The sequence below is a fragment of the Cupressus sempervirens genome, chromosome 6 (assembly GCF_028749045.1).
Source record: "Cupressus sempervirens isolate cs-2001-9-10 chromosome 6, ASM2874904v1, whole genome shotgun sequence".
Classification (NCBI taxonomy): Eukaryota; Viridiplantae; Streptophyta; class Pinopsida; order Cupressales; family Cupressaceae; genus Cupressus; species Cupressus sempervirens.
This window is the reverse complement of record NC_143123.1, coordinates 248,607,159-248,633,413: the sequence shown is the minus strand read 5'-3', so window position 1 is coordinate 248,633,413 and position 26,255 is coordinate 248,607,159. Positions and strand designations below refer to the sequence as shown.

Genomic DNA, 26,255 nt, shown 5'->3' with positions numbered 1-26,255 from the left:
ATGTTCAGAAGATAACTATCAGAAATGCTTCAGGAACGAATAATGAGATGCACATTTATTGCTGTTGCTGTTACACAGTATATAGCAGAGATTGTAGCAATGATTCAGTTTTTGAGAAAATAAAAGTGTGGTAATGTACAACAGATAAAATCCAGCTCCATCAATCACAGCATGATGCTAATTCTACAGCAGATTTGAAACTGAGATTAATAACAGTCAAGTAAAGATGCAAACATGTCCTAGCAAAATTAAATTCTGGCAAATAATACTCAGCCATGAAATGTCAAGAGAAACCTTCAATCTGATTATGATATTTTTCCAACAGAATTCTAGTTTCAGTTTTCTCAGATTTAACAGTTTCAGCCATTATAACCTTTTGAATATACAGCGCGCTTTCATTTTTGTGTATTTCAAATACTTACAATTTACTTACAAATTGAAGAAGAGTTACTTATGAGAAATGCTAATTATCAGTGAATATGTTTTCAGTCAAGGGAAAAATAAGAATTTCAGAGAGGATAATTCAAGCCTTTTATTACTTCTACTAGCAGCAAACAATGGTATTAAGAAATACAGAATCAAATATGCACTCATGCCAGGAAAAGTTACGGCTTCAGAAAAAGTGAAAACCCAGAAGAGACAAATGAATGAAGGGGGTTTGTGGGGAAAATAAATTATTACGGCAGTCATGGATATCACAGCTATGCTGGTACAGCAGACCTTCAAATGCAAAATCCAGAATACCCTTAAAAGATCAGTTTCAGTCACAAATGAAAATGTTTTAAGGATACCCATAATAGTGGCAGACTTTTATTATTATACAGTAATTTGTAAAAAAGGAGAAGGCGCTGGAGGAAATATGAGGGTTAGTAAATATTCATGTCATATTTAAATGTGCAAACCCTAGAATGAAGTGTTACCAATTTAACATACCTCCTAAATTGCTATGTTGTATGCTGAACTAAATGTGTTTAGTTTGCTGACTAAGTATGTTTAATGGCTGAGAGTACATATTATAGAATGAAAAGAATGCAAGAAGTAAAGTACAGAAATCAGTAAACAAAAAAATTGATCACTTTTATTCAGAATACAAGTACCAAAACAGTACATTTTTATATATTAAAATATCCAAAAAAAAACTGTTTTGATTAGGTAGAAAGTGTTACACAGTACTTAAATACATTGCATTTATATATCACAAGCATTCTCAGCTTCTAACATAATATTTGAATTAAACACATTGTATGAACAAAAAAGTATTGAAAAGACAAGATAAGAGGAAAGGCATCCATTGCCTGAATGGAAGGTTTGTTGCATTGGATGTTGAAGGGTTGAGCCTGCATCTCTGTCTGGGAGTAAACTTGCAAAAATAAAAGAAGAAATGGGTCAGTTCATATGAACTGAGCAATAGATAACTTTCCTATCATCTATACTCCACTGTTCATACAACGTGGTTATTCAGATAATTATGCTAAAAGACAAGAAGGAAAGGGATCTGAAAAGAAAAACATGTTTACACTAATGAGTTTGTTCCATGTGGAGAAACAGGTAAGAAGTTTGAGGTTGTTGAAGGATCTTGCATAAATTACACGCTTGAAGCCTTTCGATTGAATCATGTAGCGGCCAAGATTGAAGGGCTGAGGAGGCTATTGAAGGGACACGCATAAACTACAAGCGTTAAACCTTCTGGGCAAATCATGTAGCGGCAAAAACTAAAGACATGGAGACACTATTGAGGGGGCATACATAAAATACAAGTATGGGACCTTCTAGTTGAACCATAGCGGGAGACTGAAGACAAGAAGAGATTGTTAAAGGGACGTACATGCAGATACAAGTATGAAACCTTTCAATCAAATCATGGAGGACATTTAGAGTTTGAGTCTACAGGCTAAAGGAATTTCAAGGCCGCAAGGTATACAACAGCATAACATAAGGTCACAGCAAAACAATCAGCCATATCAGGGCAGATCAGTCCATGGAAGCATATAATATTTTCAATGGTTTCACAAGGAACGAACAAGCAAAATTGCAGATTTGTTGTAGGCTGGATTATATGAAAGCATGTGGTTTATACTTTTTAATGGAGAAGATTTATGAAAAGTTTCAATGTGATACAAAGAGGGATGAATTACATCCTATGAATCCAAGCAATATCAGTTTTGCCTCACTTCAGACATACAGACAGCAGTTTCAGAATATACCAGAAAAGATGTGGATGTTTTAGCTGAAGCAATGATATACATCATAAGTTACAGAATCAAAGGTAATGGATACTACAGTTGCAGGTGTATTGGAAGAGAATATTGAAAAGAATGACACAACAAATATTGGCTGTGAATCCTTTCAGTGGAAGCAAGACCATGGCAAAATTACATCAGAAGTTGGAGCTATGCATGATGAATGTCTTGTAGATCTATGTAGGGAAACAGTTGAAGATCATCTTGTAGATACATCAGCAAAAGATTTTGAAAGCAAGAGAGTAAGGTATAATGTTTTTTGATAGAGGATCCGGCATAAGAAAGTGTTGTTCTTCTGATACAATTGATACAAAGACTAAATAGAAGGAGAAAACTTGCATTTGCTAGTGGGGACAAAGATATTCTGAATACATCACTGCTGATGGTGAACATACACTCAAGGCAGTTGGTGAAGCTGGGAAGCTTGTGTTTAAAAAAAAAGCAAGATAAAAAAAAACTTTACCTTCAAATCATGCAGAGAAAATAGATTTTACATCTGTTCCTTCATGTACAATGGCAAAAGCAAGCTAAAATTCCAGTGGATATATCACATATATAAGCTAGAAGGGTTTTCAAGTAGCCAAGAAACAATGAGAATATCCAAAAAAGACCTTTCCAGTTATTTATAACTTACAGCTCCAATTTAAACAGCAAATAAGGAATATTTAGCCACAACAGTGTATGGGAGAAAGAATCACATTCAAATATATACAGCAGGTTTATATCAAGAAAAGTCCATGAGATTGGCAACCTCAGCCAATAAGCTAACCATGAAGACCAATTTTAAATTTTTGGCAAAGGAGAACTCACCAAGAAATTCGCTGGAGTCAAAGATCCAACAAATGCCAACAGCAGATATAAATCCATAAAGCTCATAGTTCCGGTTTCTCATACCACAAAGTCAGTATGGAGAAAACCCTTGAGCAAATAAATATGGCAGCCATATGCAAGACTAAAGATGAAACTCGATTAAATCCAACAGCCCTTAAGAAATTCTATCACAACATGAAATATACAGAGTTGGCCATGGAGAAATTCGACCACAGCAAGAAATGGTGTCCATGGAAGCAATAACTCGTGCTAAAAATGGCTCCTCCAACAGTACCAAAGAAAACCTGCAGGCCAAAGGAGCAAATATAAATGGTGTCCAAACCGCCCAGTACCAACATAAATCGCTGCCAAAACAAGAAGCCGTCCAACAGTCCAAGAAAATGACATCTATAGCAAGAAAATCCACACCAAGAATCAGCCAGAAATACATCCAAGGCATGGCGTCCAAAAACACCCAGAAAAAAAAAATCGCACCAGCAAAGTCTAGCAACTCAGCAAGCTCTTCCTGCGGCTAGGGTTAAGAAACCCTCATTTCTTGCCTAAGTGAATGAACAAATGAAGACAAAGCAAATCATTTGCCCCTTTTTTTTGCCTTGGACGTATTTCATGCTTTCCATTGCCATTTTAAAGAAAATTTCGTGTCCATGCTTATTGGGAGTTAGGGGATTTATATTTTAACTTTAAACTCTATTTGTTTTCATGCATGGGAGTTAGGCAATTTTTATCATTTTGAAACTCTATTTTTGATTAAATTCATAGTATATCAAATGAGTGATATATTTATTAATCACTTTAAACTTATGAAATTAATAAAAAATTATATTTTTAAATTTCCTTCTATTTATATTAATACTAATATGTTTTTTTTTAAAATTAACAAATAAAACATTAATTATTAAAACATATTTATATTAATATAAATAAAAGAATTAAAAATAAATAATTTCCTTTATAATATTTATTTAATATTAATGTGTTTATAGAAAATGATAAGATATAATGATAAACACGTTTATATTAAATTAATATAATAAAATGAGCTTTGATTGTAAAATTAATATGTCAAGTGGTCGTAATTATAAGACCATTGATGTTATTAATTAATTAAAGGAAATTATAAGAGTTTTAAATGTTATTAACGTCTAAATGCAAGGAGAGGAAGTAGGAAAGCTAATTTTGAACACTCAAGTAAGGAGCTTTTTTTGGAGGTCAAGGACAGTTTCAGTTTCTCATGCGGTGATGGGGTTATAAAGTGCTATTTTTAGTGGTTTATGGAGCAGTTAAGATCAATTATGCATACAGTTTACATTGAGAGCCTATTTTATGCATATATTGCATAATTAGGAACAATTATACATGCTATATTTTTGGGTTACTTGATGGATTCGAGTTTGAGTTTTTGTGCATGATTTTGAGGAGCTAGAGGTAGTTTTCGAGTTATCTATCAGTTGGGCAGGTGGTTGAGAACAGTTTTTAGAGGCTTTTTCATAGTTTTCATCATTTTTGGATGATTTTTTCTAGGCATGATCTTGGAATCCGAGTTAGGGTTATTTTTTCTATATATTGTACATTCACCTCATTAGGAAGGACCTTCTTTTGGATTTAGATTTTTGCACATTGCAGATTTTGAGTTGATTGTAAGGGCATTTGTAGCAGAGATTGTTTTTCAGCATTGATTATAGAGATTCAGCGGTTCCTTTTCATTGGTTCTTGTGCAATATTGTGGAATTTTTTACTTTAATGTTGTGTTCGCCTTCATTTTAATTACGTTCCTTATTGCAAATTTGAATCTTGATATGTGTGATTACAGGTCTATGTTTGTGATTATTGTCTTTTTGCAAAAAATTGGTGAAACCTAGGTATCCCTTTCAAAGCAAAAGATCCCGGTCCTTATAAAGAAACACTTTCGTGGTTACGTGTTTGTCTGAGTATTGTGAATCAATTGTCTTTTCGTAATTCGTGCTGATTTGATTAAAGTTACATTCAACACCATTAGTGTATCGCCTCATTTAGGATTAAGTTTTCATTACTTGTTATTCATTTCTTACCCTTATCTTGTGTTAAATTTAGGATTAAGTGATCACAACTTAGGAACCGACCTAGCTTCTAGAGATTCATCTTTCGTTTTAGGACAACCCACCACTCGAGAGAGTTTCCATGTTTCAGCAGGATGGCTAGATTTTACATCTCGCTATATTCGCAAATCTTGATTGACAACATGAAGAATCATGACTCCCATAAGCAGATAAAATGACAAAGTGTCACGACATCAAGCAAAAATGTGCCCAAAATCACAGTTCATGACAAGTCAGCTACCACAATGAAGTTTAAATACCTAGTAATGTCAACCATTCATAAATTTGGGTCACGAAGAGCAGCTTAAATGTAGGAATATCTTCAAAAAATGACATCATGAAACATGAACATACAGATCTCTTTAAAATCATGGTGGCTTTGAGATTGAAAGGAGATTATATCATGGCAGCCGTAATAGCCTAGAAAACTCTCTAGCATAGCAGCCAAACAACAAGTCATGAGCCATAAAAAATGTGCTCCATAACCCAGCAAAATAAAAATAACGACATCTTTCAAAATACCAAGCAACGACAAAAGGAATTGTGGCTATTTGAGTGCCAACAAAAGAACATTTAACTTACAACAAAAGAAGTCACAGGTGAACAACATCAATATCTTCATCTTCAAAACAGAGGCAAGCAAGGACCCTGAAAAATGGTAGGAGAGAAGGAAGGGAAGCTAAATCATGGCGTCTCCAAAGTCATTCACGGCACAGGAAAGAAATACCCCGTAGATGTGCATTCTTAACAGAAAAATCACCAAGTAAATTGTGTATATCTTCATCATGGCGGTTTGGATCAAAGGGAAAAATGACAGAAGAGCAAGTGTTGGTTGCTCCTAACAGGACTCTATGCCTAGAATTGTGTCAAACTTCAACATAAGAACCAAGATGAAGCTCACAGCCAGCAGAAGATGAGTGATGAAGATGTGCAGGAGAGCCTCCATTTCATCATGGCGACTGCAAATGATTTCAAACCCTAGCCGCAGATTATTTCTCAAGCTTTCCAAAAAATGTAAAATGTAAAATGAATTAATCTTTAGGGTTGTAACGTGATATAATGCCCTCAATTGTTTTGCATAACTCTTGAAATCCGAATGTGAGGAGGAGTTTTTTTTCTTTACTTCCCAAAAAGTAAATAATGTAATAATATTTGGCGTCGGGGGAAGGAAAATTTGAAGGGATGTTAGGTGTTAGGATTTAGGGGTTAAGTTATTTGCATTAAGAGTCATTTATGTTAAAAAATATGTTAAATGATAAATTTAAATCATTTAATATTTTGTTTTAAATGCAAATAAAGAAATATTTCCTTGGGTTGGAATATTTCTTTGGATATTAATGTATTTGACACATGCCACAAAACTTGGTTTGGAAGTTATCCAGATATGAAGAGAGGACCTAGTATTATGGATTAGTTGGAATTATGAGGGATTGTAGGAGCTAAGTATAAGGTCGAATTTGAACTTTGACTAAGCATCTTGAGGGTCTTTATGATCTGTTAGAATGTTTCATGGGTGGTTAGGAGTGAGTCATAGGTTCCTTTATGACTTAGTAGGGTTATGAAGTAGTGAGTCTTCATTTTTGATAAGATTTTACTCCTTTTTTGGAGCCTTGTTTCATGGATTCGACCCTAAGGGATTTGTACTTAGTCTTTTGGACTATGATTGTGTCATGTCCCCTTTTTAGAGTGGACATTAGAGACGAGAGAGTCAGCCTATCAGGGAGTCTCGTAGGCTAGCAGTGGTGTTTAGAGACTCAGTCAGGGTATACAGTGTTCGGATCTGGAGTTTCAGACAGTAGGAGGGCAGTTGAGAGCAGTTCCTTAATTGTAGGAGTTTCCTACATTTTAGGAGGTGGAGATGGGTTATAGTCTTGAGTCTCTATGAGATCATTCTATGGTTTCAGTTTCGAGAGATTCAGAGACATTCCTATTTTTTAAGAGTATCCCTAATTTTGAGGGATGAGACTCTCAGTTATTTTAGATTATCCGGCATTAGTCATAGGAGGTGGCGAGTTTAGTTTCACCTTGTAGAGGTGTTTTGGCTATCAGTTCGCTATTTCGGAAATATTTTAATATATTTCAATATTCTCCTAAGTTAGCATTTTAATAATTTAACTAAGGCTAAGTTATAGCCATTTTGGAGTAATAAGGGGTTTTTGGGCCTCATTTGGGTGAATATCCCTTGCTGTAATAGCTCGTTGGAAAGGTCTTGAACTTTTCTAAATATTTCTCTTTTGACTCGAAGCATTTCGGTGAACGGATTTCTTTCTATTGGGAAAAAGGTCATTTTCTGGATACTTGACCACTTAAAAAATGAGAAATATATTATTTATAACCCAACGCCTCATGGGGACACTTTTAGGGTTCGAGCTAAGTTTGGTGGGTTATAAGGAGGTAAAGACAAAGTTCAAAGGCATTATTGACATATTACATCTTGGATTTGTGTTTTGGGCTCTGGTTGAGCTTTCAACATTTGGGACGCCAAAGTCACTTGCTTTGCTTGTTTGGGACGTAGCTCTCAAAATAGTGGTCTAGATTCTTGGAGTCAGAAGCATCTTCGAGATTGTGCATTGTTTCTTCTGGAGAATGCAATACTGAGTCAGAGTTTTAGCTGGGGTTTGGGTATTTTACCCACGTGTGGGCACTTTGCAGCTATACGATCGTGCCTGACAGCCATCTACTTTTCCACATACAACATTTGAGAGCTGGATTTTGGCTGTAGTTTCCTTCTGGGCTCAATTTCACCTTCACGCCTTCAGGTTGGCTTTATTCTTGGTTGTAATCATTTGGATATTATTGTAAATCTTTATCTGGTTGCATATTACATATTGGGCATATATTCAAAAAATTTGCTTGAATCGACTTGGCTTTAAATGTATTTGCAATACATTTTCAGAACTGGTTCATGTTATTGTACTTCTATTATTACTTATTGAAAAATCATCTAAAATATCAAACAATCAAACCCTTCTGCAACTTTTGTCTAGTTCTGCAAGAAAATTATAATAAACAGGGAAAACAAATTTAAAAATATAAAATTACAGCAGATCAACAGAAGAGATCCATCAGGGATCTTTCAGATTGTAAAGAGAGTTCCGATTATGCAGAGAAGATTCTGGTGACAATTTTGTTCCCTTTAAGCATTTTCTGCCTATTTTGTAATTCATATTGGAGGATACTTTATACAAGAATTGAATCATTTTAGTGATATTTTTTTGATTTGAAATCTAGCCTTCATCCTTTCTATTACTGTGTGAACAATGTCTAATTGATAACGTGTTATGTGAATTTTAGGATTACTTTTCATTCTGTCTCGGGTATCACCTAGTTGCAGTTTTGTGCTTTTACTTGCAGGTTGTAATTTGTGTCTTTTATTTTGGCACTGTTTTGTGAATGTTTCCACGTTCCTTAACTTTCCTTATCAAGACCTTATTATGAAATACTAATGCAAGTCAGTATAGTATTCAAGTGTTGATTGATAGGGGAAATTTCATCGTTTTGTTAACAGTCATGTCTTTAATATTCATGATTTTGTTGTATCACCTATTAGCTAAGTTTAGTTTTAGGTTCATTTTTGCATTTTCCTACTAAGTTTGGTTCATTAGAATTACAAGAACTTAGGTGATTATCCCAAAGAGCCAGCCTATAATTTGGAGATCCACTCAGTTTCACAAGAAAATCCCACTGCCTGTGAGTGGTTCAATGATACCTAAAATTTCCAGTTCATTTTGGTGAACTTGGTAGGGTGCAAATTTAAGGACATAACGATGAATATTGTGAATATCATGTAATTATAGCATGCATATTGTCTTGATTATGATCGCTCAAGAATCGTTATCGACCAAATTAATGAGAACATTTCTCATGTAGAGACATGTCTCCACGTGAACCATGTTCACATAGAGACATGTCTCCTAACTTATAATAAATATCAAAACCAATATCAATTTTTTTATTTTGTGAAGTACAATAATCAATCAGTGCATGATCAAGATTCAACAACGTTTGAAAGTTATATCTCAATTGCATCGTAATATTGATTCATAAGGAATTAACAAGGTTGCACGGGTACGTCGAGAACAGGTACGGTTATGCATATTTTTCAAAATAGGTGACAGGGGTACGTGTGTATGCCTAATTTTTTTCTATATAATTAATATTTTATAGAAAATATAAAAATCAAAATATATGTCATGAGTCATGACATTGAGCATTCAAAACAAGAAATTTGTAAATATGAGCCATAAGTTAAATTTATATATATATATATATGCTATTGCTGAATTTTTAATGTTTAAAGTATTTTTCATAATAGGGGATGGAGGTACTTGGGTATGTCAAACTTATTTAAAAATTATACTTTTATATTTATAAAAAATCTGAAATTATGAGTCATGACAATGGTTTTTCAAAACAAGAACAGTGATAAAGTTTGCAAATGTAATGTATTGTTTTCAGTTTCAGATTTGCTATATGTTTGAAATAATAATACATGATAAATGCTTAGATGCATAACAAAGAAGGCAGACTTTAAACATGAACAAGAAGATCCTAAATCATATGACAATGACATATTGCAAATGATAAACTTATGACTTGAACAGTGATAAAGTTTATTGTTAATGAGTATCAAAGTTTCAAACTGATTTGGTACTGAATTAAGTTTGATAAACAACAAGCTAATACAAAAATAAAAAAACCAAAAAAAAAATCAGAATCTTAATCAAGGTCCTTAGCTATGATGCTCTGCATTGAGTACCCGGTATGTGGGATACGTGTACCCGGTACTTGGGTACGTGGGTATGAGTACCAAGGGTGTGGGTACGAGTACCTATGCAAGTTTGGGAATTGACATTGCCATTCCATATGTCAGATATATATATATTAGGTAGGATCTTAGAAGATCGATATCAACTTAGTATTGATATATCTCTAATTGTTATAATTGTGATATTGTGATCAACAAAGAAAAATAAACAAGCATCGTTCAATTTGCATATACCCTTGCAAAATAGTGGCTAAAGTTCCATTGCATATAAATCTGATCTAACATTTACATTGCATAGGGTTTCATCTAGAGTTATCTCATTATTTCCCGTGAAAACCTTCTTTTGTTGGGAGTTTTTGAAGAAAGGCTTTAGGCATAATTTGGAGCTATGCATTGTTCCTTATGCAAAAGGCTGCATTATATGATATTTGGGTTGTTAAGTGGGATATACCACAAATGTGTTGTGAAAATGGTAGGATGTGGATGCATCACATGATATAGTGGTTTAGTGTTCTTGGACTGAAAGCTCTTAGGAATCAACATGACTGCTCGTTGAAGATAGAGAAGAGGAAGGAAAAAGCATATTTGGATTCATTCTTCAACTTTTAATGAAGTTGTTTCTCAATATGAAAGATTTAATGCTTTGGCTTGAAAGTGGGGAACCTAGAGGATTAGTGGATAGAATAAAGACATTTGATGCGATTCTTATCGCCAAAGCAGAGTATCATCTTATAAGACTTTCATTAGTTAATAGGAAGGATGGTCAATTTTACGAAACATTATGTCATTACTTGCAACCCAATGGATAATCTTCCAAGAATAGTGGTTTTATGGGTTAAGATGTCCTTTCCTCTTGAGTGAAAGTTTGAAGGCAAAAACACTCTACAGAATGTGTAAAGGCATTGGACAATATATCATTGTTTAAAAGATTGAAATGTGAATGAAGCAATGGTAGTAAATTTTTAGATGGAATATTGTTAATTCAAACCTTGTAAGACCTATATTTGATAGTATCATCTCACGGTATGGGTAATAGAGTGGGAACAATAGATGGTTTATGCAAGCATTCCATTTGGATACAAGATTTGACAGAAAACATTAGTATGTTAAAGGTGTGTGCCAAATACAGGTCAGGTTCAAGACACTTTTGGCAAACACAAATACTTAACATCGAAGTCTTGTAGAAGCATGGAAACAAATAAAGGATGATGTAATGGAAGTTGTGTCTTGTAAGGTAATTAGAATATTTTCATGTATGTGTAATTTGTACTTGATAGATTTTATGTAATGTAAAAATGAGATGTAATTGCATGTGATAGTATTATGTGAAAAGTTGGAACATGTGATCATGTTGCAAGTGCTTTAAGCCTTGTATCATTGAATAAGTCAAGGTTGGTTAGTTAGTTAGAGATTAAGTCAAGGTGGTTAAGGGTTTTCTCTTTATTTCTCCACCTTTATCTACACCCTTTTCTTATATAAAGGAGGGAGAATATTGTAAATAATTATCTTTTGGGAAGGTAAGAAAATTTTGCCAGTTTGCATATGCACTTTGACTTTGATCTAAGATGTAAGAAAATTTTGCTAGTTTGCATATGCACTCTAAGACTTTGAACTAAGATCTTACTCTGTATTACTTTAATAAAAGAGGCAACTTGCTTCCAAATTTTGTGTTGATTCAAGGTGTATGTGATGACATGTTTTGGATATTGATTGTGAGTTTTGAAGCTTTGCTCAATAAGAATTTAATTTGAATTGTGTGGACTTTAAGCTACCTATTGCATTTAGAGCCGATTTGAACTTTTGAAGACTTTGTGCTGCAAGAGGACAATTTGTGATAGATAGTAGACTACATTTACTTAGAGCTGAAGACTTTGTGCTTTAGTTGTAAGTGTTTTTATTAAGTCTGAGAGTGTCCAGGAAGAGACTTTGTGCCTTACTGGTTATTCTCATTGAATCCTTATTTAGGATAATCAAAAAAGACTTTGGGTTCTTGTATGTATTCTACCAAAATAAAAAGTAAATTGTTGCCTCCGATATTGTTCTTACTTCAATTCTAGGGCGACCGGTATTATTGGAGCAATAAGCCACCTTTTGTTAAGTTGGAAAGTTGTGGTTGTATGCAAATCATTTCTGAAAAAAAGAAGGATTGATTAAGGGAAGCACTCTTTTTCTAATTTTGGTGAAGTTCTTGTTGAGGCCACCTATGGTAAGAAGGGAGCCTCCTGTGTTGCTGAGACGAGAGAAAAATCTCATGAAAAAAGTCACAAGTTTTTACGTTGTGGTCGGTGACTTAGGAAGTTTTTATCCAACACAATGTAATATCGAAAGCAAGTTTTTGATGAGAATTTTTCTAAAACTGACAACTGTCAACTGACATTAACTGGCCAGTTCTGACAGAATTGCCTAGCTTTACAATTTTAAGATGATCACTCTTATTCAGGAATATGGTTAGACAGTGGATAACATTTCTATATGTTTTTTTTGTGTATCTTGTGTTTGTGATTTATATAGGTAATTTTTTATTTGTACGATCATTAATAGTTTCAATACATCCATTGGTGTAATAGCGCAAACTGTTTATATTTGAAAGTATACATACAAATTTGAGATTGCATATCACTGTATAATTGATTTGCTTGGGTCTTTACATGGCAGTTTCTCTTGTAAATCTGGCAGTCATAAGTCTTTGTTAGCCATGGTGAATGGAGCTGCTTTGTATCGAAATATTTAGGACAAAAATAGGTATTCCATCATATATCAGTTTACTTCTTTAATGTCTTTGACTTGCTCTATGGAAATACTTATTGGTTTATTGACATCAATGACAATTTTTATCAGTTATTAGGGTACTTGTTTACCAAATATTTGACCTCACATATATGGGGACTTGTTATAGAAATGATAGCTAAAATGTCTCCAGTGACTTGCATGTGGCAATATGCATCTGGCATCAATGTCCACAGCAATGAGGAAATGTGGGCTAAATGAGTATTAAGTGAGGAAACAGAGGCTAAACGAGTGTTAAGCGAGGAAATGAGGGAACTATAGAAGCAGACTAGTAAATATAAATTGCTTTAATGGGAAACTCTTTTTTTGAACTTGCATTGGCTTTTAGGCTGGTCGATTTCAAATGTTTCATTTTTGTTGATTTGCTTTGAAGTGGAGGCCAAATTATTTTAATTAGCTACCAAAAGTTTAGCTTAATAGTCTAGGAATGCATGAAGTATGCACAACCCTTCCTTCATCTCTAGTTTGTGATGTATGATGTAAATAACGTGTGTCTGAGCACTATGTTGTGCATACCGTATGGTTAGAGCAAGACATAATGTTTAGTAATTCAGTCATTAAGATTTCTCGATAGGGTGCTAATATCTCTTGTCTAATGTGAAGAATTATTTTACAAATTGTCATGGTTGTTTTTTAATAGTTAGGAATGGTATGACATATTGTAATGGATTTTGACCAAGAAGATTCCTACCTTCAGTTTAGATGTTTTGTGATGTATCCTATTTTTAAGCATAAGATGAGTTGCAGAAATAATAATCTAGAATGTAAGATGAAATGGAGATTATTCAAATGTTACATTAATTATATTTTATTGTTTAAGGGTCAACAAGAAAATTTACTTTATGCTTAATAAGTTAATAATGACATGCGAGACTATTAGTATAGAAGTTAAAATGCAGAGGATAATATCCTGAATACTTAAATACTTACATTATAATATTACAGTATCTGAAAATGAATTTCCTTATTTTTTCCTGTTCAAGATTGAAAGGAAACTAGCAGGAGCACTTTATCAGCTGCAATAAACTTTGCTGCTTTTAATTGTAGCGATGTTTATCAAGGTTTTTGTTTATTATGTACAATATATCAATAAGGTGTTCTAAGTTGTCCATGTCATTTGTTTTATACACATTTACGTTACAAATGCATATTGAGAGTTTCATTTTTATTATGTATAAAAGTTGGTATAATTTTCCTTATTTATCTGATGCAGAAGTTTATAATGTCAACACCGACTGACTTTTTAAAATTTATTTGAAGTGATCATGGGCAGGTATCTGGCAAAGTATTGGTTTATAGGAATCCTGGTTTACATTTTGGGGACATACATGTGCTTAAGGCTGTATATGTTGAGGAAATTCAGAAAATTGTTGGAGATTCAAAGTACGCAATTTTTTTCTCAACACAAGGACCCCGATCTGTTGCAGATGAAATTGCAAGAGGGGACTTCGATGGTGACCTATATTGGGTATCAATGAACACAAAGGTTAAGTTTTATGAATATTGATTGCAAAAATGATCTTTTTTTGGTTAGTAAACAAAAAATAAATTAATGTTTGTTTACATTTGGTATGTTAATTATTCTTTCACTGTTGTTTTTTGCTTTAGTGTTGATTTCTGAATCTTTGAATATGTTAACATTGTTTTACTTAATGGATTTAATAGGGATATTCGTGACTAACATGGAATTTTCAGTTGTATTTTCATTATGTTTATGATTGAAACCATAGTTCCAAAAATCGCCATGAAATCGCCGAAATCGCCGAAATCGCGATAAGATTCATGGCTCCCGATTTTTTTGGAATCGGAAATCGCTGGTGGCGATTTTTTCGCATGAATCGCCTGAATCGCCAAAATCGGCGATTCATGGAAAAAATCGCCAGAATCGCCATCGGGTATCAAAAAAAATGATAATGGTAGGATTTTTTCCATTCGTCCATCCATCTAAAACAATGGTTCAGCTAAATTGTTTCTAGTGTAATTTTTGCTCTTCTACCACATCTTTGGCCCTAGAAACTGTATCTTTGAGAAACTTACAAGAAAGAAGTAAAATAAATGTTCAGTACATGAATTTCATTAAAAAAATAATTTACTTTCAACAAAAATAAGTACTATTGCAAAATATTTTAAAATTAAAACAAGTGAAACTAATCCCACACTCAAGTCTATGGGAGAAGGGACATCATTAGTCCACCCAATACCCTCCAATGATGGTTATGCTCCAAGGGAGTTTTTGTGGACAAAAAATCTAAAGAAGATGACTGCTAGAAACAATTGAAGTGGTGGGCAAGGGGATAGTGGATTTGTGGATATATGGTCCATGAACTGAGCCCACTATGTCCTTAAGTTTTGCTTCTTCTCCAAGTTTGACTGGGACACCTACTCACAACCCACATTATTTCATTGTGATCCTTTATATTTTGAGTTGAATCTTAATTATTTTAGCAAAATCCAAACTAATAAAGGTGATTAGAAAATAATCAATGATTTTGAAAAAGGAAACATAGTCAGATACTTTAAGATTCAAATACAGTTGCCATCATGTTTAATTTTTCCCTTTCTCCTTGCATTCCTTTTCTTCAGCTATGCCTTGTGTCATGCTCTATGATACCTCCAAAGTAGTATTTCAAATGAGATGTCTCTACTAGTTATTAGAAAGTAGGAACGGTGTTTACAAAATAATCAATGATTTTTTAAAATGAGACATTCTAGGTTACTTCGAGATTCAGAAAGGGTTGCCCTCATGTCTGATTTGTCCTTTTCCCCTTGCATTCCTCTTCGTCAGCTTTGAGCAAGGCATTCATCTCTCTTTCTATTTATCACATGCTTTAGTCAAAAACCCTTGTGTCATGCTCTATGTTCCCTCCAAGGTGGTATTTGAAATGAGATGTCTCTACTAGTTATTTTTCTCACATTTTATGCATATCACAACATTAAATTTGGGTCCTTCAAAGCATTACTTCCAAGGCTTATCTATAGCTCCTTTAGGATGTGTACTTAAATATCCAGGTCGACATGCATCTAGTTGAAGACCCTGCATCTGAACCAATTGTCGATGTATCCCTATTTATCATTTTGATGAAATATCAACCTTCACATACAAATTGAAACTGCAAATTAATTTACAATATTTTAATAAAAGCATTTAGTAAACAAACTAACTCAGTTAGAAGCTTTAAGTAATTTTTAACAAAGTTTAAATATGAAGAAAAAAATGTTAGGGTTTGAAATAGTTAAGAAAATATGAAACTCCTGACAAAACTATGAAACATTTAACAAAATTGCTAAAGATTAGCGTTAGATCTTGTTCATTACACTCTCAAGCAATTTAGAGTACATTGGAAATTCTAGTACAGAGCTTGAATAAACTTAGATGACACAAAGATATGACAAAATGATTTGAGAAAAAAAAAGGAAAAGAATTTCGAAAACTTACTTGTCAATCCAATTTTAGAAGTGAAAAATCTTTATGAATCCACTTCAAATCTATAATAAATTGATCAGATATGTTGCAAATCACATTTTTTCTCCTTCAAATCCTTTTATCCACTCCCAAACACCATTTTGGAAATAAGAAAATGTCAAATGAATGCTTTTTGGGCCATAAATCCTTATTAGCAATTTGCTGGCAATATTTTCACGACTTATTGCCAAATTATTGGCAATAAGTTTGGTTTTTCTCCACAATAGATTGACAAAATATCGGTGATACTTTCCTTTGATGAAGTGACATTTATTATTGTTCTCGCGAACTTATTGTAAAAAGTTGTCTTATCGGCGATATTTTGATCTATGTGCATACTTATATGAACTTAAGTTTGTCAAATATATCATGAATTGTTCATTGCACATGCTAAATTCCATTAAAGATACTACTTGATTTCAATGCAAAATTGCAAAGACTACCTAGGCCTATTGTAGTAAGACTTTGCAAAAATATGCAATCACTCAAGACTTATCGATATTCAACTAAGTTACAATGGTACCCCGTCCCCCTCAAACCAGGAAAAGTTTGAACCAGTCTGTTGTTCTAGTCCGGTTCGAACTCGGTTCGGCCAGGGTTCATTTCTTGCCCTATGAGTACAATCAGATTCAAATTGGGTTCGAAATCAGGTGAACCAACACCAAAAAGCTCAAACCTGGTTCAAACCATCAGCAAACTGGGCCCCACAAACGGCTGGAAAGTGCTTTTTTGGGCAAAAATGAAATGTTTTTTGGCACAAGAGTAAAGAATACAAGTAAGGGGAAGAAGAAGATGAAGATTGCAGAACTTAGAGTATTAATAGTTTTTTCTGATTTTCATTCCATTAGTTGAACAATGACATTTGAACTTGATATTTATAATGTTTAGAATCTTTGATGTTGAAGCTGATTGAACTATATGATGGTATGATCACTATGATTACAAGTTTAACTGTTAATGGTGCTTTTGTTGTTTAAATGTGTTTATGCTACTATGCTACATTCTAATTTTAACTCATGCTTAATAAATTCATATATATATATATATAATATCTCTGTGTCTATAATTTTATTTTTAAAAATTTTTTACATGTTTTTGTACTAATGAACCCTAACAAACCCAAACCCCTTTCCAAAATTTTGACGAACTTGCGAACCTGTTCTCGAACTTCGAACTTGGAACCAAACCCGAACTGACAACTTAGATATTCAACAAGTTCCACATTCTAATGCCTCCAATCTTTCCTTCATACTCAAGCACAAACCTTCGTACAGCTTAAGAAAGGGCAAAATGATGTAAATTCATCTACAAAAGTATGGCTAAATGCCAATTTCAATTTAAAAATTTTACTAGTTGCATTTTCTATAATTTTATGAAAATCCTACAGCACATTTTAAATTCAAGATTAATTATAATTTTTTTTTCTTTTCCAAGACAATCTCAACAAATATATTTGTTGATATAACCTAAACCTATAAATTAAAAGAGATCACGCTATATCAACACAATGGAGGTAAATTTCCCGATGCCAACTCATATGCACAACATCTAAAATTATTAGTTTGTGTTGTGGCTGGGAAACTATATATTACATCACTAGGAAGTATTCTGTCCTTTAAGGAAGCCAGGGATGGACCATTGGAATGCAAGAAAGAGTCAAAGGAAAATCATAGGAATGACAGTTTTTTACCTCAACTATTCCGCAACTGATCATTTCAATTGGTAGAGCATTTAGATTAATACAGTGATGGATATATTCATGATAGGTCTGTGTTACTCATCCATACATTTTCTATCATCAACCAATCATTAAATCATCATACAAAGATGAATTCATCAAACCTTTTGAAAAATAAAGTCAACTAAATTGTACACAAAAAATTCTTTTTCTCCTTGGTCATTCTTCAATAACTCTGGTATATAAACAGAGTAAAGTGATATGGATTGTATGCAGTAATAAAATATGATAACATCTCTATAAATATATTGTATCCCGGTGTTTTCATATTAACTGAAACATCAATATATTAATGTACTAAAGCATTACAATCCTAATTTTTTCAATTTATGTGTGTTTCAATCAAAGAAACGTGAATCGGAATCGGATCGGAATCGGCAAGGCCGAATCGAATCGTGAATCGGCAATGAATCGGCAATGAATCGGCGATGAATCGGCAAATTTGAAAAAACCCTTTAAATTTAAAGATTTTAACAATTTAAAACTTATTTCATGCACCCTTTATTGAATATAACTTAAGCACACTATAACATCATCAAATAGAAGTTAAAACTTAACATACATAAACATGAAACATAAAATCCATCACATACGTAACTATGTTATCTAAGATTCTAAAATGTAAATTGTAGGCTAGCTGAAGTAAATAGAAATCAAATGATCATAATGATTTAAATCATAGAATGTATGTAAGATGATCCATAAGACATCAAATCATAAATTTATGTAAGAATCTAAGATGAAGATCCATGAAAGTTTGAAACTTTGAAACATATGTCTATCAATGATTCAGTATCAATATCTGTAAACAAAATATAAAAACAAGGCTCCAGCTCAAGCCTCAGGCTCATAGTCATCATCATCCTCAAGCTCGGCTACAGCCTCAGCCTCAGCCTCTGAGTATCCAGTCTGCCTAGTAGCAAGGCGTCTAATGTAGGTCCTAGAGGACTGTCGAGCCATATCTCCCGCATATAAGATGGGCTCACGAATGTCGCTAGGGCCTGTCTCTGTGCGTGCACGTGTGCGTCTACCAATGCCTGAAGAACGTGCTCTAGCTGCCTCAGCCTCTATATCCACCTGGTCAATCCACGCACGGTCTTCCTCAGTGAAGACTGGATCTACAACCTCTGTGAGCCACTCTGATTCTGGATCAATCTCCTCCAGAATGATCGGAGAGGAGTCAATGCCCAAAATCTGTCTGATCCTAAGACGGAGGTTGTAATGAACGAAGACAAGATCATTCAACCTCTGCACTGTCAACCTGTTTCTCCTCTTCGAGTGGATGTGCTCGAACATGGACCAACTGCGCTCACATCCAGAAGCGCTGCTTGGCTGACTCAGAATACGAATGGCAATTTTTTGAAGTTTTGGGGTTGTGGCCCCAAACATTTGCCACCATCTATCTGAAATAAGGGAAAATAAAAATAATTAGTCTCATTTACAAATTACAAATTACAAGTTAACTCTAAAATTACATAATCAACTTTAAGTTTAGAATCTAGATTCATGAACATTGAATATATTATTTAATTTTTACCTGGCTGTATTGTTTCCCGAGCATCTATGGCTACCCTGCTAGAGAAAAGTGGCCCTTCTTTATTATTGAACTTATCAAGCTCAATAATTGCAGCACTGCTGTCCTCATCAGTACTCAACCTCTGGATCACTGTATATAATCCGGTGAGAACCTCCTCATCCGCCTTGAAGTCAGGACGGAAACGAAATGCCGAATTCAAAAAGTAAGCTGCTGCATGGATGGGTCTGTGGAGCTGATTCTGCCATCTCCTATCAATGATGTCCCAAATAGGGGCATACTTCTCCTGCACTCCTGCATACTGAGCTTTAATGGCCTCCTTGGCCCTATCCATGCCCTCATATATGTAGCCCATAGAGGGCTTCTCCCCATCAGCAGTTCGTAGGAGAGATACAAGAGGCTCAGTGGCCTACATATAAAGTAAAACAAAAATTTGAGTCAAAACTTAAACATAGAATAATTCAATAATATAAGGTAAAACTAAATCATTAAACAATTAGCATAGTAAACTGTAAAATATTAAATGTTAAATTGCAATAAAATTACCTTAAGTATTTCTCTAGTAGGTTTCCAAAAACCATCATCATCAAATATGCAATCCACCACATCTATCCCTGTAGTGGTCGTAGCATAGGAAGATGAAATCCACTCCCGCCCAACAAACATGCTCCTCAAATCATCCCTTGATGTCAACAAGGACTGCAAGGTGATGAAATTCGAGGCAAACCTCGTGATCCCTGGACGAGCTAACTCTTTGTCTCCTGTGTACTTCCTCATTGTGCTAAGGACAAATGAATGATTATAAATAAACTTACATATGTTTTTTGCCCTTTCCACACATGACTTGACCCACTCAAGTTTGCCAATTTCCTCCAACATGAGGTCAAGGCAGTGTGCTGCACAAGGGGACCAAAATATGGTGGGGTGCCTCTCCATCAAAAGTTTGCCTACAACAATTTTAAGATAATTAGAAATTCAAATTTCAAACATGTTAGAACTTAGAACTTAGGAAACTTAGAAATTCTAAGTTAGAATTAGAAAAAGTTCAAAATTCAAATAAATTTATTTTCAAAACTTAAAAAGTTAAAAGTTTACCTGCAGCAACATAACTTGCTGCATTATCCGTCACCACTTGCACCACATGTTGTTCCCCCACCTCTGCTATAACTTCCTCAATAACCTCACATAAGTATGTGGCGTTTTTTACATGAGCAGAAGCATCAATGGATTTGAGGAACATGGTATATCCTACAAGTAACAAAACAACGAATTATAATTACTATTAGCAATCAACAAATCAAAATTTGAAATAGTCAATCACGATTCAAAATTATGTATGTAGGAAAGTAGAATGATCAATCACCTCCACAGGATACAAGAAAATTGAGGAGTGTTCTTCCCCTCCTATCTGTCCAACCATCAGTCATGATGGTGCAACCCTTTTCGATCCACTCCTTTCGGTTGTCCTCAAGCTCATGCCTCATATCCTCAACCATTTCCTCCAGGAGGTATCCACTCAACTCAGCCTCAGTTGGGGCTTTAAACCCCGGACCACAAATGGCAACTGCATCTATCATGTTCTGCCAATAAGGAGTCCTGTCACAAATAGATAATGATATTGATTAGAAATTTAGATGTCAAAAACTAAAATCATAAAACAAGTAGATATAATTAAAGTTTTACTTTTACTTTTAACTTTAACTTTGAAGATAACAAAGAATAAAGAATCAATTACCTGGCTGCAATAAATGGAATGTTGCAAAAGTACCAGAATTTGCAAATCTCTTTTCTGGCAGCATCATGAATCTCCTTGTTCAAACCCATGCCCTCAAGCGTGGGTTGGGAGCCAGGAGTAGTGCGGGGCACAAAGTAACTATCCATTCTGCTTTTCCGCACTCTAGGCCGCAATAGGTTGGTGTTGGACTCTGTCTCAGTATGAGACCGACTACCACTAACACTCACATGAGCACTAGCACTAGGATGAAAAGGAGGCCTAGAAGAACCCTCCCCAACACAACCTACGGATGCGGAAGCTGATGCAGATGCACTTGCAGATGTAGATGCGGTTGCGGATGTGGGAGCACGGGAGCCAATACCTCTTAACCCTTCAAGTTGCATTTTCTTAGTCAACTTGTCTTGTTCAATTTTTTCTAATGCCACTAAACAAGAGCGTTTTGCGTCAGCGGTTTGTTGAGTGCAAACTGTGACATCATGGCCAGGTATGCCAGCAATGTGGTATTTCAATCTATAGATACCTCCCGAATTTATTTTTTCTTTGCAAAATATACATTTTGTTTGATATTTGGTTCTCCCAGGAAACTCTTCATTATATTTCCAGCATTCATCTTTTTTACCCATTGTGGAAATTGGAAAATGAAAGCAAAGGGCTGCTGCAATAAAAAAATTCATGTAAAAAATCAAAGTTTGCAACTAATAAACAAAAACTACAAAACAACAAACCCTAGTTTGCAATTTAGTAAAAGTTAAAACTAAAAATAAAAAACATTCAAGATTTGCAAATGAACACTAAAAAAATTTAACAAAAAATGCATACTACACTAACATGCAAAAAAAAAACCAACACTTACCTCTTGCAAATGAGTTGAGGAGTGTTGATATTGACTCCTTAATGCTCCCAATGCAATTTATGGCCTCCCCAAATGGACTTCTGATCTCCTTGGTGCTCTTCCTTCTTGCCGGTTGGAAACCTATGGATTCTCTTTTCTCTTCTTCTCTCTCACTCTTCCTCTCTTCTACTCATACTAAGCAAATAGAAGGCTCTTTAGGGTTATAACAAAGAGGAAAGTCAACTTAGAAAGCAAATAAAACATGTGTTTTTTTTAAAAAATTGAACTCTCTATCCTTGCTGCCGCGGCCGATTTCTGGCGATACCCGATGGCGATTCTGGTGATTTTTTCCATGAATCGCCGATTTTGGCGATTCAGGCGATTCATGCGAAAAAATCGCCACCAGCGATTTCCGATTCCAAAAAAATTGGGAGCCATGAATCTTATCGCGATTTCCGCGATTTCGGCGATTTCATGGCGATTTTTGGAACTATGATATGAAGTGATGAAGTTCCTTGTTCAATATCTTCAACTTGAGTTGTGATATCAGGAGGAAGTGTTACAGGTTCTAAGGATAAGGTTTTCCCTATTTGTAACAATTCTTCTTCTGAATAAAGATCAGCAGGGTCTCTGGTTGAAGTACCAGTAGATTGTTGAATCTTTTCTTGTTTGTAAATGGCTTGAGAATAATTTTCTAATTCTTCCCAAAAATTTTCTACGCCGTTTGAACTCTTAGTTCTTTCACGATATAGGCTTATTAAACATTCAAAATGATAAGTAAGCTTTTCTGAGTGATCTATGAAACAAAGAGTATCTTTGTCTCTTACTTGACATTTATCACAGATAAATGATGTCTTCTGGATTACAAATCTTTGAACTGGGGAGTTTTCTTCAAGATTTGACAAAAGTATCATCTTAGTTTGGTATGGTTCATCTTCATCTGATGTTATATCAGATTCATCTGAGCCATCTTGTGACTTACAACAGAATTCAGGGAATTCATCTGATGAACTATCCAAAGGGTATACAGATTCTTCATCTGTTTCACTTTCTAATGGTTCTAGCTGGCACTGATAAGTATAGGCTAGTTCTTCTTCCATTAGAAGTTTAGTATGTTTAGGCATACGTTTCTTGTTAGGATATTTGTTTGCATAGTGTCCATCTTGTGAACATGCAAAGCATTTTGTCTTCTTACTTTCTGGTTTAGATAATTTCTTCTGAAATTTCTTTCTACCTGGTCTTCTAAACCTTCTGAAATACTTTTTCTTAAAAGGCTTCTTTTTGTCGAATGTTTTAGATTTATGGAATTTCTTCCATTTCTTGTGCTTTCCTTTCTTCCTATGCTTCTTAGGAGTTGCACCCCAAGCAGAAGGAACATTTAGGATTTTATTACAAAATCCTCCGTCTAAGGAACATTTCTTGACTTGCTTATTCTTCTGGTTCTGAAGACAAGTATTTATAAGGATTTTCTTTATCCTTTGGTAAATTTCACCTATAGAAAATATTGTCAAAGGATTCTTATTGACATTGTCTTGGAGAGTATCATGCCATGGAGGTGGAAGTTTGTCAATATATTCTTGAATATAAGATTGATTTAGGATATCTCCTATTTGACAATAATAGTCAAAGAATTCATTGGTGAATTGTTCTATATACTTGATCTTTTCTATACGGAGATTTGTTAAATTCCGTTTTGCATCTTTAACTATGTTTTCAGTATTAGCAGTTAATTGACCACAGAAGAAAGCATTGAATGGTGTAGCAAAATCTTCAGGTGATTTGCTGGTTGCAATCTTTGCATACCATTCTTGACCTTTAGGAGTAATTATGAAATTTCTCCAATAGTTTGCAGCTTGTCCACGGAGTGTACTTGCTAGGTAATTATGAATTTCTTCATAACCTAATCTAGTGAATTTTGTGGCAAGTGCAAAATTACAAGCAATAACCCAATCTCCTATGACTCGTGCTTTATTAAGAGCATTGTCTAAGTTAAGAAATACTCCATTATCTGTAATGACAGTTTCTGACTTTTCTTGAGGTTCATACTGTTGAGTATTTCTTTCACCTTTCTTTCCAGTTGGAACTGAGCCACAATTAGAGATTTTAGTCTTTTGTCCTGATGGTGTCATATATTGAGTAATGATGGTAACATGTACTGTAGGTTCAGGTTGGCTAGTAGCAAAGTCCATACCTGTGACACCAAATGTTTCGTCTTCTGGTTCAAAGACTTGAGGTTTCATGTGATATGTGTTTTCTTCTGAATCAGACTCACATTCAGATTCGCATTCATTGTTATTATAGATTGTAGGATCAGGATCTATGTTAGAAACTTCCTTTGGAATTTCTTGAGGAATTGCTGGTGTAGCGATAAATTCCAGAGAGGGTAAATTGCGAGAATCACCACGCGGTGCTGTGTACTCTCTGAGTTCATATTGACCAGTGGGGGAAGTATAACCATAGAGTAAAGGGAGACCCTTTCTTAAACATTTGGATAGATGGTGGATGGTAGCAATGTTATCGAGAGCAGGACCATCAATATTAATATCCATATAAGCTTCATCAAGAGCTTTTTCAAAACGAGGATCAAGGAGTTGATCTATCGTAACATTCTCAGGAGTGAGATGCATGAAGTTCTAAACAGTATTAGAAGGAGATTCTAATAATGGTTTTGTATGGGACACTTCATCAAGGTCAGGAGGTTGGTGTGCTGAGTAGACAGTATTTGGGACAGGAACTGTATTAGGATTTGGAGTATGAATGGGAACTCTCTTGAGATTCTTCATACGTAAGTCCACATCTCCTGCATCATTCTCATAGATTTCACTAGGAGTGTCGGAGAATAATAAAGATGGTTGTCCTGGTAATTTCCAATGATCTGGAAATTTAACTTCATCATGTTCTAACAGATGGGGCATAAAAGTATTAGTGCCTCCAGGTGTTTGAATAAAGAACTTAGTTTGAGTACTAACATGTTCTTGAGTTAACTGTGTATCTAGATTATCAGATAACAGTTTATAATAAAGATGATAAACAACTGTGAGTTGTTTTATGCCTTCTTTCATTCCAGTATCATGTGTCTGGACTCTAAGTCTTAGGCAATCACGCAGATTGTCTATGTGACATTCAAAGTTAGGAGTAATAGCCATGTATGTTATTTGTGAGTTAAGGCTTGCTTGTATGCAACCTAACAAACTTTTTTGAAATGGGCTAATCCTGTTATCCTGTATAACAGCTAGCATTGATGCTCCTAAATTTGATCTAGCTAAGAGTTTGAATGTACACTGGACTGCTCTAATGTGGACATATTTATAACCTGAGTTCTTAGCATCCTGATACATCTTCTGAGTGAAGATTTGAGTATCGAGTTCTTGGCCTTGGTTATGAACCACTGCAAAAGAACTTTCTCGTAAGCGATGTAATACTGGTAACCTTGGTAACCCAATGTTATATAATTGCTTAATATTAAGCTTTGGAACTTTGTGTCTGACTTTGGTCTAGGACTTCTTGAGCTTCTATTTCAAATAGAGTGTTGAGATTTAGTTTTCGATTACTAGATAGCATTCCTAGATTAGACAAAGTCTTAGAAACAGTTTTAACCATTTTTACTTGTTCCTTACCTTTTCTATTCTTTTCTTTGATTTTCTCATTCATGCGTCTAGCATAAGCATCATAATCAGTAGGGAGAATATCAATGAAAAGTTGACTCTTAGGAGGTTTGAAAGATACTTGATATCTTTCTGAGACTTCTGATTTGATCAGAGGTTGGATTGAAGTAATGGCTTGTTCCATTTGTTTAGTAGATGAATCTACTTTAGAACTGATAGTTTGTTCTAACTTGTTTGAGAGAATAGTTTCAAGGTTGATAACTTTCTCACTTAACTGTTCTATCTTTGATTGGGCATTTTTAATCATGCCTTTAGATAGAATAATCTCAGTAATCTGAGAATTACTTTCAGTCTTGACTTCATTGACTGTTTTTGCTAATGTATCTAGTCTTAGATCAGTAGACTGATAGTTATCTCTTAATCCTTTAAGATCTTCTTCTATACGAACTAAACGTTGTTCAATTCGTTGTTCAAATTTAGATTGCCTAATCTTAGCTGCGCTTTCTTGTTCAATAAGACTAGCAGATAAGTAGTTAAGTTGTTCTAATGTTTTGGGGCCTTCTTCTGAGACAGAATAAGGTCTAACAACTTTTTGAAAGGGAGCAATCGTTTTCTGAACATCAGCTTCTTCTAGATGTTTCTTTATA

The 26,255-nt window shown here is 34.5% G+C and overlaps 2 protein-coding genes across 12 annotated transcripts in view; one reads left to right on the top strand and one right to left on the bottom strand.

Moving 5' to 3' along the window:
• The window catches only part of LOC149552173 (putative RNA-dependent RNA polymerase 5), a 249,254-nt gene that overhangs the window by 132,603 nt on the left and 90,396 nt on the right, over positions 1–26,255 (top strand). For all 11 annotated transcript variants that reach the window (XM_089787677.1, XM_089787673.1, XM_089787675.1 and 8 more), the window contains one exon: positions 13,962–14,187. In XM_089787677.1, coding sequence (XP_089643803.1) covers positions 13,962–14,187 — 226 coding nt within the window. The remainder of the gene's footprint in view (positions 1–13,961; positions 14,188–26,255) is intronic.
• On the bottom strand, positions 18,546–21,957 carry LOC149552174 (uncharacterized). The gene is made up of 6 exons (XM_089787681.1): positions 21,172–21,957; positions 20,800–21,032; positions 20,532–20,684; positions 19,983–20,383; positions 19,440–19,845; positions 18,546–19,305 (listed from the first exon to the last, which is right to left on the bottom strand). Exons 1-6 carry the CDS (start codon positions 21,843–21,845, stop codon positions 18,737–18,739), a joined length of 2,436 nt encoding a protein of 811 aa, XP_089643807.1. The 5' UTR covers positions 21,846–21,957; the 3' UTR covers positions 18,546–18,736.